Genomic DNA, 12,172 nt, shown 5'->3' on the forward strand with positions numbered 1-12,172 from the left:
GTTTAAATAATATTTGAGTGACCAAATGATTTTCAAATGGAATAAATAAGATATCCACGTAAATTAGACTAAAAAAGGAACAACTTGTATGCAGGAGACTTTATGATAAAACACTTACACAAGTTTCGAAATGGGCGTGCAAAAAAATACTTGAAAGCTGTTCGAGAGAGTTTGGTGTTCTTTCAATTAAATGTATAAAGGAAGATATTTTCATAGGGAGTGACTGGAGGTATTTATGGACAATATCTATACATGTAAATTTTGTCATAAACTTAAATATCAACTTAGAAAAATTTAAAACAAAACACAACTATGGAAAACACACTATGGCCGAAACATCCATAGGCCATTTCCATTGATTTTTGTTGCAATTTATTCCAAATTCAAAACTCATACTTAAACTAAAATTTTGCAACAAACATCTTCCAATCCTAAGTTCAAAACCATACTTAAAACATCCATTTAGAAAAAGCTAATAATCAACACCAAACTTTTTTGTAAAAAGATTCAAGCACTTGAATCACAAGTTTTGACTTTAAATCAAAACATCTCCAAGAATTTCAAAAATCAAATCTTACTTCTAACATATTCATAATATCATCCTAACATCAACCATGCTTTAAATCATCAAACTAAAGTCACCAAAATCACAAAATAACATTTGGAGTTTTTGGTTTTACACTTAGTCCAAAAACAGAAACTTTTTCCTCAACTAGTTTTGATAAATCTCTTGATCTATGACTTATAAATATATGATCTTCAAACCAAACCATCACATGGTTTAAAAAGATGTCATAAAACATATTTAAGCTTCTAATTCAAGATCACATGGTTAGAAATTAACCAAAACATAAATTTAGTCAAGAATATCCATACTTTGGCTTATCTGAATATCTCTTTGCATAAATTTTCATATCTTTGAAACTAACATCAAATATCTTCAAAATAATAATATAACATGTATATAAGATGCTTAGGATCCTCCAATAAAATTATCAAAGTCGTTGGAATAGGTTTAGACCACTAAAGAGTTAAACTTTCTCAAAACAGAAACTGTTTTTCCTCTTCCAGTTTCTAAGTTTCTAAATCTAAGAAAATATTTCATCAAAACCTTTAATCATGCAAAAATCCTCAACCAATAGTCATATATACATGTTAACAATACTCCATAAAAATTTCGGATCAATATCTATCCATTAGCTTGGTCAAAAATTCCAAACTATAACATATTCTCCAGTTTATCTCCCAGAATGACCTTTCTATAGTTTATATAATATTTTACTGACCAAATGATCTTCAAATAGGGAAAATAAGATATCCATGTAAACTAGACTAAAAAAGGAACAACTTATATGAAGGAGACTTTATGATAAAACACTTACAAAAGCTTCAAAATGGGCGTGCAAAAGAACTCCTAAAAGCTGTCCGAGAGAGAGTGTTTGATATTCTTTTAATTGAAAATATAAATGAAAATAATTTCGTGGGGAGAGGTGGCTGGAGATACTTATGGATGAGATATGGAAGAGATGAAGCTGGAGTGAGAGTTAAGTGTAGGACTCTCTTACCTAAAGTGAGAGTTAAGTGTAGGACTTTCTTACCCGGAGTGAGAGTGGAGTGTAGAACTCTCTTACCTAATAATATCTTCAAAAATCAATTCAAGATCTTTTTACCCAATAATATCCACGAAATTATCTTAAAATATTTTTATATAATAATATCCACAAAATTAGTTTAAAATATTTTTATCTAATAATATCCACAGTTTTGAACAGACGTTTTGTCCGAAAATATGAAAAAAATGTTATTGCGCCATAACACCTTAAATAACCCTCCGAGTCTAATGGCACAAACCATAATACATTTTGACACTTCTAACTATCTCCAATAATCAAAAACACACTTCTGATACCATAGTAAATAATAACACTAACTATGTAGTTAGACAAAAACCTATACAATTAATGGATTCGTGAAAACTTATGGGGTCTTCACGAGGTTCCTAAAGTTAATAGAAATTTCACAATTGAATTTCTAGCGGGCTGTTACAGTAGGTCTCTCTTATCAGGAGTGAGAGTGGAGTATAGGTCTCTCTTACCCAGAGTGAGAGTTAAGTGTAGGTCTCTCTTACTCGTAGTGAGAGTGGAGTGTAGATTTCTCTTACCCAGAGTGAGAGTTAAGTGTAGATCTATCTTACCCGGAGTGAGAGTGGAGTGTAGGTCTCTCTTACCCGGAGTGAGAGTTAAGTGTAGGTCTTTCTTATCCAATAATATCTACGAAAATCAGTTTAGGCTATTTTTTAAAAGTGGAGAGTAGATTTGGAAGAGTGGGGTGGCTAAGATCTTTCCATGTGTCCAATTAAAACTTTTCTAACTATCTCCAATAATAAAAAACACATTTCTGATATTATAGTGAGTAACAATACTATGGTAAGAGAGACCTACATTCCACTCTCACTCCGGGTAAGAGAGACCTACACTCACTACAAAAAAAGATAGAATTGCCGGCGTTGGATATGCGCTGGTAACTATCCCAAAAAACGCCGCTAATTAATTTGCGGCATTTTTCTATCGGCGTAACCGTCCGCCGTTACTAGAGGGTCGCTATTTCCCATGTTCCGGCGGTTGCGCAAACGCTGGTACTCGTAAATCTCATTAGCGGCGTTTGTATACAATTTAGTGGCATTTCGTAAAACGCCGCCACCTTATCTACATTAACAACGTTTCTCGAAACGCCACTACTTTATCGTTGCCTTACCTTGCATATAATAGTGGCGTTACCATAAACGCCACTGCTACTACATTGCCGACGCATAATATAAATTGGTGGCATTTATTTAAATGCCACTAATTGTACATTGGTGGCGGCACATTGAATTTTTTAACGGTATTTTTCTAACCGTCGCCACTTTTTAAAATAGCGGTGTCACGATAACTGCCGCTACTAATAATGTGCCGACGCATCATATAAATTGGTGGCATTTATTTGAATGCCACTAATAGTACATTAGCGACGGCACCTTAAATAATTTAATGTCGTTTATCTAAACGTCGCCAATGACCTAATTTAATGGCGATTAGATAAACGCCGCCACTAGTACAATGCCGACTCATCATACAATTTGGCGGCATTTATTTAAATGCCACTAATAGTATTTTGGCGAAGTTATTAATGACATTTATTTAAACGATGGTACTTTTTTAAAATAGCGGCGTTAATATAAACGCTGCCACATTATGTTGCCAGCACATCATACAAATTAGCGGCTTTTATTTAAATGTTACTAATAGTACATTAGCAACACCTTGAATTTATTAATGGCGTTTATCTAAACGTCACCATGAGTTTGTTTTTTTCTGCATTGCAGCTAATTTAAACACTACTACTAATTTGTTGCTAGCATATTTTTTTAAATTAGCAACATTAATATAAACACCGCAATAAATATATTATTGGCGCATTGCATTAATTAACGGTATTTACTAACGCACCAATAATATGATATCTCACAATAAAATAATATAATATATCAATTAATAATAAATATGATATAATGGGTCATTATTCATATAATAAAAAAAATTACAAATCAAAGCACATAAAAGTTCTTCATGAATAATTCTTCGTCTTCACATTGTGTTTGTCATTAGCTTTAAGACCATTTCTTTCATGGGTACTTCTTCTTCACATTTATCTAATAATTTTTTGGAAAATGTTATGCAATCGTTGAGCCTGGAAAAGATAAAAAAAAATTATACTAAATTAATAGAGAGTAACCATAAATCAATAGCTGAAACTTCTAATCGATAACCAAAAAAGTTATGCAATTGTTGAGCTTGCAAAATGTTTCTTTGGGTCATATTCAATATCATACAATCCTCAAGCTAGAGAGCTTCTAATCTAGTAGCTGAAAGTATAATGGTCCAGATTCAAATAATGGATAAGATTAAAATGATCTACTCGTTTATATATCCTATTCAAAATACCAAAAAACAGAGTATAGCTTGGGCACGACATCTAAAAAATGATCTACACGGCATCTGAAAAATGTAAATCTTGTAAGTACATAGAATTAGATCAACTTTTCATATATTTCAGAAACATAGAGATTAAAAATGTAAACTATTTGGTAAATGCAAAAGACCTCTAATGCAAATGCAAAAACATAGAGATTGAAAATCTAGTTAATTACAAGGGACCTCTAATGCAAATGCAAAAACATATATAATCAATGCAATCTAATAATAAATAGAATAATGATAGCCTTACCACTATAAAATAAATAGAATAGTTGTATTTTTTCAACCATTAAAAAATAAATAAATTAAAACACACTTACAGTCAAATTGAGAGAACAAAATCAAGGGACTAAGCATTTTTCTAAATATAATAACCAACAAGTACAGTAATTAGTTCGTGGGATTACATTAATATAACAAAAATGCTACACTCACCAATAAACAAGTCCTGATTAATTTTTTTATTTAGTAATTAAGGAAGTGTTTTAATTTTTAGTTATGCTGGGATTTTTTTAAATATTTAAGAAAATAAAAATAAAATTTTTCTTTTGTTCTTCTCGATGGGGACCGAACCTGTGCTGCACTGCTCTTAATATAAATAAGTATATGTCCAAGTCGAATGGAAAGTCAGTTAATTACCTTGATAATAGTTGGATGGTTGTTGCATTGTACACTAGAGAATTCTGCAAAATCCCCGGTAAAATCACAAGTTGGCACAGATTTTTGGACCGCAACCTCAATTTTGTGGCAAAGATGCTCATACTCGTCCTACGTGAGATAAAGACAAAAAGCAGGTAGCTTGGCTCTTTAAGTGATACCTAATTAATTAGTAAATACTTAGAAATATTAATCTAACTCTGGCAGGTATGAATATTAATTATTATTACCTTCATCCTTTTCCTTTCATGTTGGAACTCCTTTGTGCTATTACTGAGCGTTATAACCTGATCATTAGAAAAGTATCTAAAAGGAGCTCTAACTTGAATATCATACATTTTACAAAATGGTACCCAAAGTTGGGCAAACTTTGAGGCCTCGACAAGGGAATAGTAGGTAAGAGGAGAACAGCCATCATCCGAGACATAGCAAGCAAGCTTGTGAGCTAGGTAATCTACTGCCAACAAAGAGAGCATTGTATTTACAGTGATGATAGGAGGTTCTAGCACAGGGTCCGCAGTTGTCACAAACATGTCCACTGAGGGAAGCTCAACAGGTTCCCTATCAAGAATATGGTCATGATGAAAGTTATATTCAATATTGAAATGAGGCATATATAAACAAGAATAATCATTACAAAATGCAATTAGACATTAAATAATTGAATTTTTTATGATAAAATATCATTCACTCTGATTATTTGTTAATATCCGAGGCAAACTTAAGATTTTACATGCACGGATGTTTTGTATATATATTCCAACAATTTATGCAGCAAAAACATCATGCACAGCAGATAGAAAGGTATATAACAATTGCAAGGGGTCATGTGTATATATATATATAGATGTTACCCGGCCTGTAGCTTGCAAGAGATGGTCCGGTTGCGTTTTGGTCTGAAAAAAAAGATCATTGGCATAAATCACAACTAAGTTAAATTTAACAAAATAAACATATCTATTTCTTGTAATTATAAATAGATCAACAACACAGATGAATACCAAACCAGTAAAAATAAATAGAAGACATAGATGAATACCAAACCAGTAAAAAAGCTTACAGATCCTGATAGACTATAGAAAAATAACTGCAAAGCAGAGGCAATGGTAAGCATAGCAAAACAGATTTACATTTGACTGGATTGCTCTGTTTTTTGCATAGAAAAACAGAGTTACGTTGCTGGCTTTACATTGGTTGGGCTGTTTCCATGGTTTTACGTTGGTTGGGCTATTTCCATGGTTTTTCTGACTTGAGGAATTAAGCTCCGGCTTGACAGAAACTTATTAAAATGAGAACGAAGAGAGAACGTGAGGAATTAAGCTCCGGCCTAATGTGAGGAATTAAGCTCTGGCTTGATAGAACGCTTAAGTTTATGGGAGGGATAGATGAGTTGCAGCGAGTTAGGGTTAATTAGAAATGAGAGGGAGATTCAAGTTTTGATTGAAAATTTGACAAAATTTTGAAGTTGCCGCTCAGGACCCGTTTTTGTTGTGGAAAAATTTTGAGGGAACTCAGCTATATACACGTACACATGACGCACGCCCCACGTTTATTAGACTTTTCGTTCCTCATTTGGCCTCTTTCCTTCTCTGAATACTTTCCACTTGAAAGGTACTCCAGTGCTATAGCCTATATGCCCAATTGTGCCATGTATAGCAGTAGTGACATGAGTATCTTTGTAATCCATCAGTTTAGCCAACCCAAATTCTCCAACAACTGCTTCAAACTCTCCATCCAAAAATGAAAACGCATTGCATTAGGATATGCAAGGGGGCTTGCTTATTTGCATGATCATTGTGATCCTAAAATCATTCACCGTAATGTAAAAGTTGGCCTCTTTCCTTCTAATAAATATTTCATCCAAATATTTCAATTCTTTTTATAATTAAAATATATAATACAATATTTTTTATATTACATATAATTATAATATATAATATATATAATATTATTTTATTATATATATTACATATAAGATAATGTTATTATAATTTTATATCTATATAAAATATATAAAATAATGGTATTACACCCCAAACATGATAATAATGTTATCATATGCTTTAAATATAATATATACATTAATAACATTTTAAAACTCAATAAATTCTCAAAATATTCCTTTTGATAATTATATTAGAAAATTAGTAATACTAATTTATATTAGTATTAATGTATATTAATTATAATTTATACTTTATGGTCTTATAATAACACTCTAATACTATTAGTAATATACTTTCAGTTTATATATAAATTATTATAGAAATCACTATAGTATTAGTTATACTATACTATATATATATATCACAATTGTCGCAGCAATTAACAACCGCCGGAATAGGTCGGTATTTCAAGCGATACATCAAATCGATAAAAAATCATAGGATGTTTTGTAATTAGTGCTATTTGTGCCCAAAATTCAACCCTGGGCTAAATATCAAAATTCATCAAATACTCTTATATATTATAGTGGGCAACTTAGGTTGATATGACTAAATAAAATGTTTGGAATTAGCTAGCTTGGTTCTATTGTGCATATGTTTAATTAAGTTTTTATGATAAATGGAAATTGCACATGTTTATATAACTGTGATTCTAAATTTGAATTTTGACTCTACACTTTATCGGTAATTGATCAATGGAATATTTTCCGTGTGGAGCTGGCTTATTGAGGAGGAGTTTGGTGCACTCGTGAGGGGATTAGTATAAAGTGACTCTATACTTTACCATATTCAATTAAATATGTCATGTGTTGAGCCTGTTAATAAAGGGGGTCTAACGTCTACCTTTATAATATAATTAAAATTTATAAATTTAAAAAAATATAAACTTATTAGAGTTGTATTTTGGATTAACTTGAATTTGAATTCAAGTTTTTAACAAATTTATATATCTATATTCAACCTCGCCCCGCCCGCCCCCCGCTCAACAAAATGTAAAAATCTATTTAGACCCAAATTAAAATTTATACATTTAAAAAAATATAAACTTATTAGAGTTGTATTTTAAATTAACTTGAATTCAACGGAAAAGTTTTTAACAAATTTTATATATCTATATTCAACCCCGCCCTGCCCGCCCCCCACTCAACCCAATGTAAAAATCTTTTTAGACCCAAATTATAATATAATTAAAATTTATACATTTAAAAAAATATAAACTTATTAGAGTTGTATTTTGGATTAACTTGAATTCAACAGAAAAGTTTTTAACAAAATTTATACATCTATATTCAAACCCGCCCCGCGCTCAGCCCCCTCAACCCAATGTAAAAATCTTTTTAGACCCAAATTATAATATAATTAAAATTTATACATTTAAAAAAATATAAACTTATTAGAGTTGTATTTTGGATTAACTTGAATTCAACGGAAAAGTTTTTAACAAAATTTATATATCTATATTCAAACCCGCCCCGCGCGCAGCCCCCCTCTCAACCCAATGTAAAAATCTTTTTTGACCCAAATTATAATATAATTAAAATCTATACATTTAAAAAAATATTAACTTATTAGAGTTGTATTTTGAATTAACTTGAATTCAACGGAAAAGGTTTTAACAAATTTTATATATCTATATTCAATCCCGCCCCACGCTCCCCCAGCTCAACCCAATGTCTAAAATCTTTTTAGACCCAAATTATAATATAATTAAAATTTATACATTTAAAAAAATATAAACTTATTAGAGTTGTATTTTAGATTAACTTGAATTTAACGGAAAATGTTTTAACAAATTTTATATATTTATATTCAATCCCGCCCCACGCTCCCCCCGCTCAACCTAATGTCTAAAATCTTTTTAGACCCAAATTATAATATAATTAAAATTTATACATTTAAAAAAATATAAACTTATTAGAGTTGTATTTTGGATTAACTTGAATTCAACGGAAAAGTTTTTAACAAATTTTATATATCTATATTCAATCCCGCCCCGCCTGCCCCCTACTCAACCCAATGTAAAAATCTTTTTAGACTCAAATTATAATATAATTAAAATTTATACATTTAAAAAAATATAAACTTATTAGAGTTGTATTTTGGATTAACTTGAATTCAACGGAAAAGTTTTTAACAAAATTTATATATCTATATTCAAACTCGCCCCGCGCGCAGCCCCCCTCTCAACCCAATGTAAAAATCTTTTTTGACCCAATTATAATATAATTAAAATTTATACATTTAAAAAAATATTAGCTTATTAGAGTTGTATTTTGAATTAACTTGAATTCAACGGAAAAGGTTTTAACAAATTTTATATATCTATATTCAACCCCACCCCGCCCGCCCCCCACTCAACCCAATGTAAAAATCTTTTTAGACCCAAATTATAATATAATTAAAATTTATACATTTAAAAAAATATAAACTTATTAGAGTTGTATTTTGGATTAACTTGAATTCAACGGAAAAGTTTTTAACAAAATTTATATATCTATATTCAAATCCGCCCTGCGCGCAGCCCCCCTCTCAACCCAATGTAAAAATCTTTTTTGACCAAAATTATAATATAATTAAAATTTATACATTTAAAAAAATATTAACTTATTAGTGTTGTATTTTGAATTAACTTGAATTCAACAGAAAAGGTTTTAACAAATTTTATATATCTATATTCAATCCCGCCCCATGCTCCCCCCGCTCAACCCAATGTCTAAAATTTTTTTAGACCTAAATTATAATATAATTAAAATTTATACATTTAAAAAAATATAAACTTATTAGAGTTGTATTTTAGATTAACTTGAATTTAACGGAAAAGGTTTTAACAAATTTTATATATTTATATTCAATCCCGCCCCATGCTCCCCCCGCTCAACCCAATGTCTAAAATCTTTTTAGACCCAAATTATAATATAATTAAAATTTATACATTTAAAAAAATATAAACTTATTAGAGTTGTATTTTGGATTAACTTGAATTCAACGAAAAAGTTTTTAACAAATTTTATATATCTATATTCAACCTCGCCCCGCGCGCGGCCCCCCACTCAACCCAATATAAAAATCTTTTTAGACCCAAATTATAATATAATTAAAATTTATACATTTAAAAAAATCTAAACTTATTAGAGTTGTATTTTGGATTAACTTGAATTCAACGAAAAATTTTTTAACAAATTTTATATATCATGATTCAACCTCGCCCCGCGCGCGGCCCCCCACTCAAGCCAATTTAAAAATCTTTTTAGACCCAAATTATAATATAATTAAAATTTATACATTTAAAAAAATATAAACTTATTATAGTTGTATTTTGAATTAGCTTGAATTCAACGGAAAAGTTTTTAACAAATTTTATATATCTATATTCAATCCTGCCCCGCACGCCCCCCGCTCAACCCAATGTCTAAAATCTTTTTAGACCCAAAATATAATATAATTAAAATTTATACATTTAAAAAAATATAAACTTATTAGAGTTGTATTTTGGATTAACTTGAATTTAACGAAAAAGTTTTTAACAAATGTTATATATCTATATTCAACCCCGCCCTACGTGCCCCCCGCTCAACCCAATGTAAAATCCTTTTTAGACCCAAATTATAATATAATTAAAATTATAAATTAAAATGTTAATTATAATGTAATTAAAAGTTGTTAATTATAATATAATTAAAATTTATATATCTATATATCTATGTTTGTTTTCATCACTTTATTTTCACGGTTGCACAAGTTCACACACAACCCCATAGACTCCTTGCACGCTTATATCTCTTTCGTCCCTAGGGTTTTAATGTTTTAGTTCCTACATATACTACGGAAGAAACCTCTAGCCGGCGCAATATACCTCTACACACAAGTCCCCACGGTTGCACAAGTTTGAGTTGCAGAACAACCCTTTCTCCTTCCACAGCCACGCAAAACCATAGCACAACCCTTCCTCCGTCGCGCAGCATCAGTCCGAACGGAAAAGAGCATCCACCGTTTGTCTCCTGTTTTTCCATACTCGAAACAGAGCATCCACCGATCTCCTTTTTGCCAAGCACGGTAAGCTTCATCATATCTTGCCATTTGTTTCTCTTTATCGGTTTATCTCTCTCTCTCTCTCTCTCTCTCTCTCTCTCTCTCTCTCTCCGTTTGGTAATGGACATTCAATGTAGAGGCCGTTGGCCAATGCTATACGTAAAGTATGGTTGTGGTGTATGCTTCAACGTAGAGGCCATTTCTTTAGGCTGTTTCTCTCCATCTCTACTTTGCTGTAGTTCTAATAGATTTGCTTGAATGAACAAGAATCACTACAACAAATATGGCTTTTAGTGACAGATTATAAATAGTGACGGTTTCTAAACTGTGACTAAAAGGTATTTATTGTGACGGTTTGTGAGAACTGTCACTAAATGTTGGGCAAGAATTTCAAAACGTTCGGACGTTTTACATAATACGTTCGCACGTCACAGTAACGTTCGAATGTTATGTATATTTACGTGCGAACGTAAAAAAATTTAGCGCGAACGTTCGAACGTTTTAACTTATTACGTGCGAACGTGAATATATTAGCGCTAATGTTCGAACGTTAATGTGATAAAGTTCGAACGTTATATGTTAAATTACATAAATTAACCATAATATATATTTTTTTAATAGTAAGGTTGAGTAACGTTATATTAAAAAAAATTAAGAGTAGAAATTAAGCTACACAATACATACATTAAATATTTGTGTCCATTACATATGTCGAAAATAAAAAACGTTCGAATGATAAATTTTTACAAATCACTTTCAGAACTGCTGGTTTACAAAAGATCGAAACTCCTCAGTCAATGTCTCAACCTTATTGTTTAGCACATCTACATGATGTGCAAGATGTGCGACAGCCTGATCTATATGTGCAATCTGTCTATCGATCTGTCGGTCTATATGCGCCTTCATATCTGTCATCATTGTATCAACCCAAGCAGGTCGCACATCCCCAGCAGATGTAACTCCCGGCTGCTGACTAGTACTCGCCGACGGGCGAGCAACATCGGCCCCAGACTCAGTCGGGGGAACAAGATCTGGCGTAGGACCAGACTGACGCCGAGCTGAGCCTCTCCCCTGTGCAATGCTCCGGCCGTGTGTGGTTATGTCGATAGGGCTCATCTGGTTTATCACCATCTCCTCCGCCTGGAGTGGCACTCCCCGGGCTAGTAATAAGCGGCTGATGATGACTCCGTACGGGAGATTATCCGTGGTAACGATGCTGGCCTCGTAACGGATCCGCTCAAATATAACAAGGGGCAAGTCAATGGGCTCACCACGTGCCAAGCCAATCAGGAACTGTGCACGAGCCCGACTGAATGTGCTCTTATGTGCCACCGGGTCTACATTTGTTGCAACAAAAATGTGCAACATGCGAAAGAAAGGCAGCAGCTGATTCTGGCTGAAGGAGTTCGGCCTATCGAGCTTTGTGCGGTCCGTGCCAGTGAGGATGTAGAAATCCTTGTCCCGCTCATCGTCACCAACCTCAGCAGCAATAGGATCGCCCTCGGGTCGATCTTCTTCATGACT

General features: G+C 32.2%; 1 protein-coding gene across 1 annotated transcript; it reads right to left on the minus strand.

Moving 5' to 3' along the window:
• Nucleotides 1-4,119: 4,119 nt before the first annotated feature.
• On the minus strand, nucleotides 4,120-5,374 carry LOC122301879 (cellulose synthase-like protein B3). The gene is made up of 3 exons (XM_043113241.1): nucleotides 4,904-5,374; nucleotides 4,656-4,784; nucleotides 4,120-4,143 (listed from the first exon to the last, which is right to left on the minus strand). Exons 1-3 carry the CDS (start codon nucleotides 5,285-5,287, stop codon nucleotides 4,120-4,122), a joined length of 537 nt encoding a protein of 178 aa, XP_042969175.1. The 5' UTR covers nucleotides 5,288-5,374.
• Nucleotides 5,375-12,172: the final 6,798 nt, after the last annotated feature.

This window comes from Carya illinoinensis, chromosome 2 (genome assembly GCF_018687715.1).
Source record: "Carya illinoinensis cultivar Pawnee chromosome 2, C.illinoinensisPawnee_v1, whole genome shotgun sequence".
NCBI lineage: Eukaryota > Viridiplantae > Streptophyta > Magnoliopsida > Fagales > Juglandaceae > Carya > Carya illinoinensis.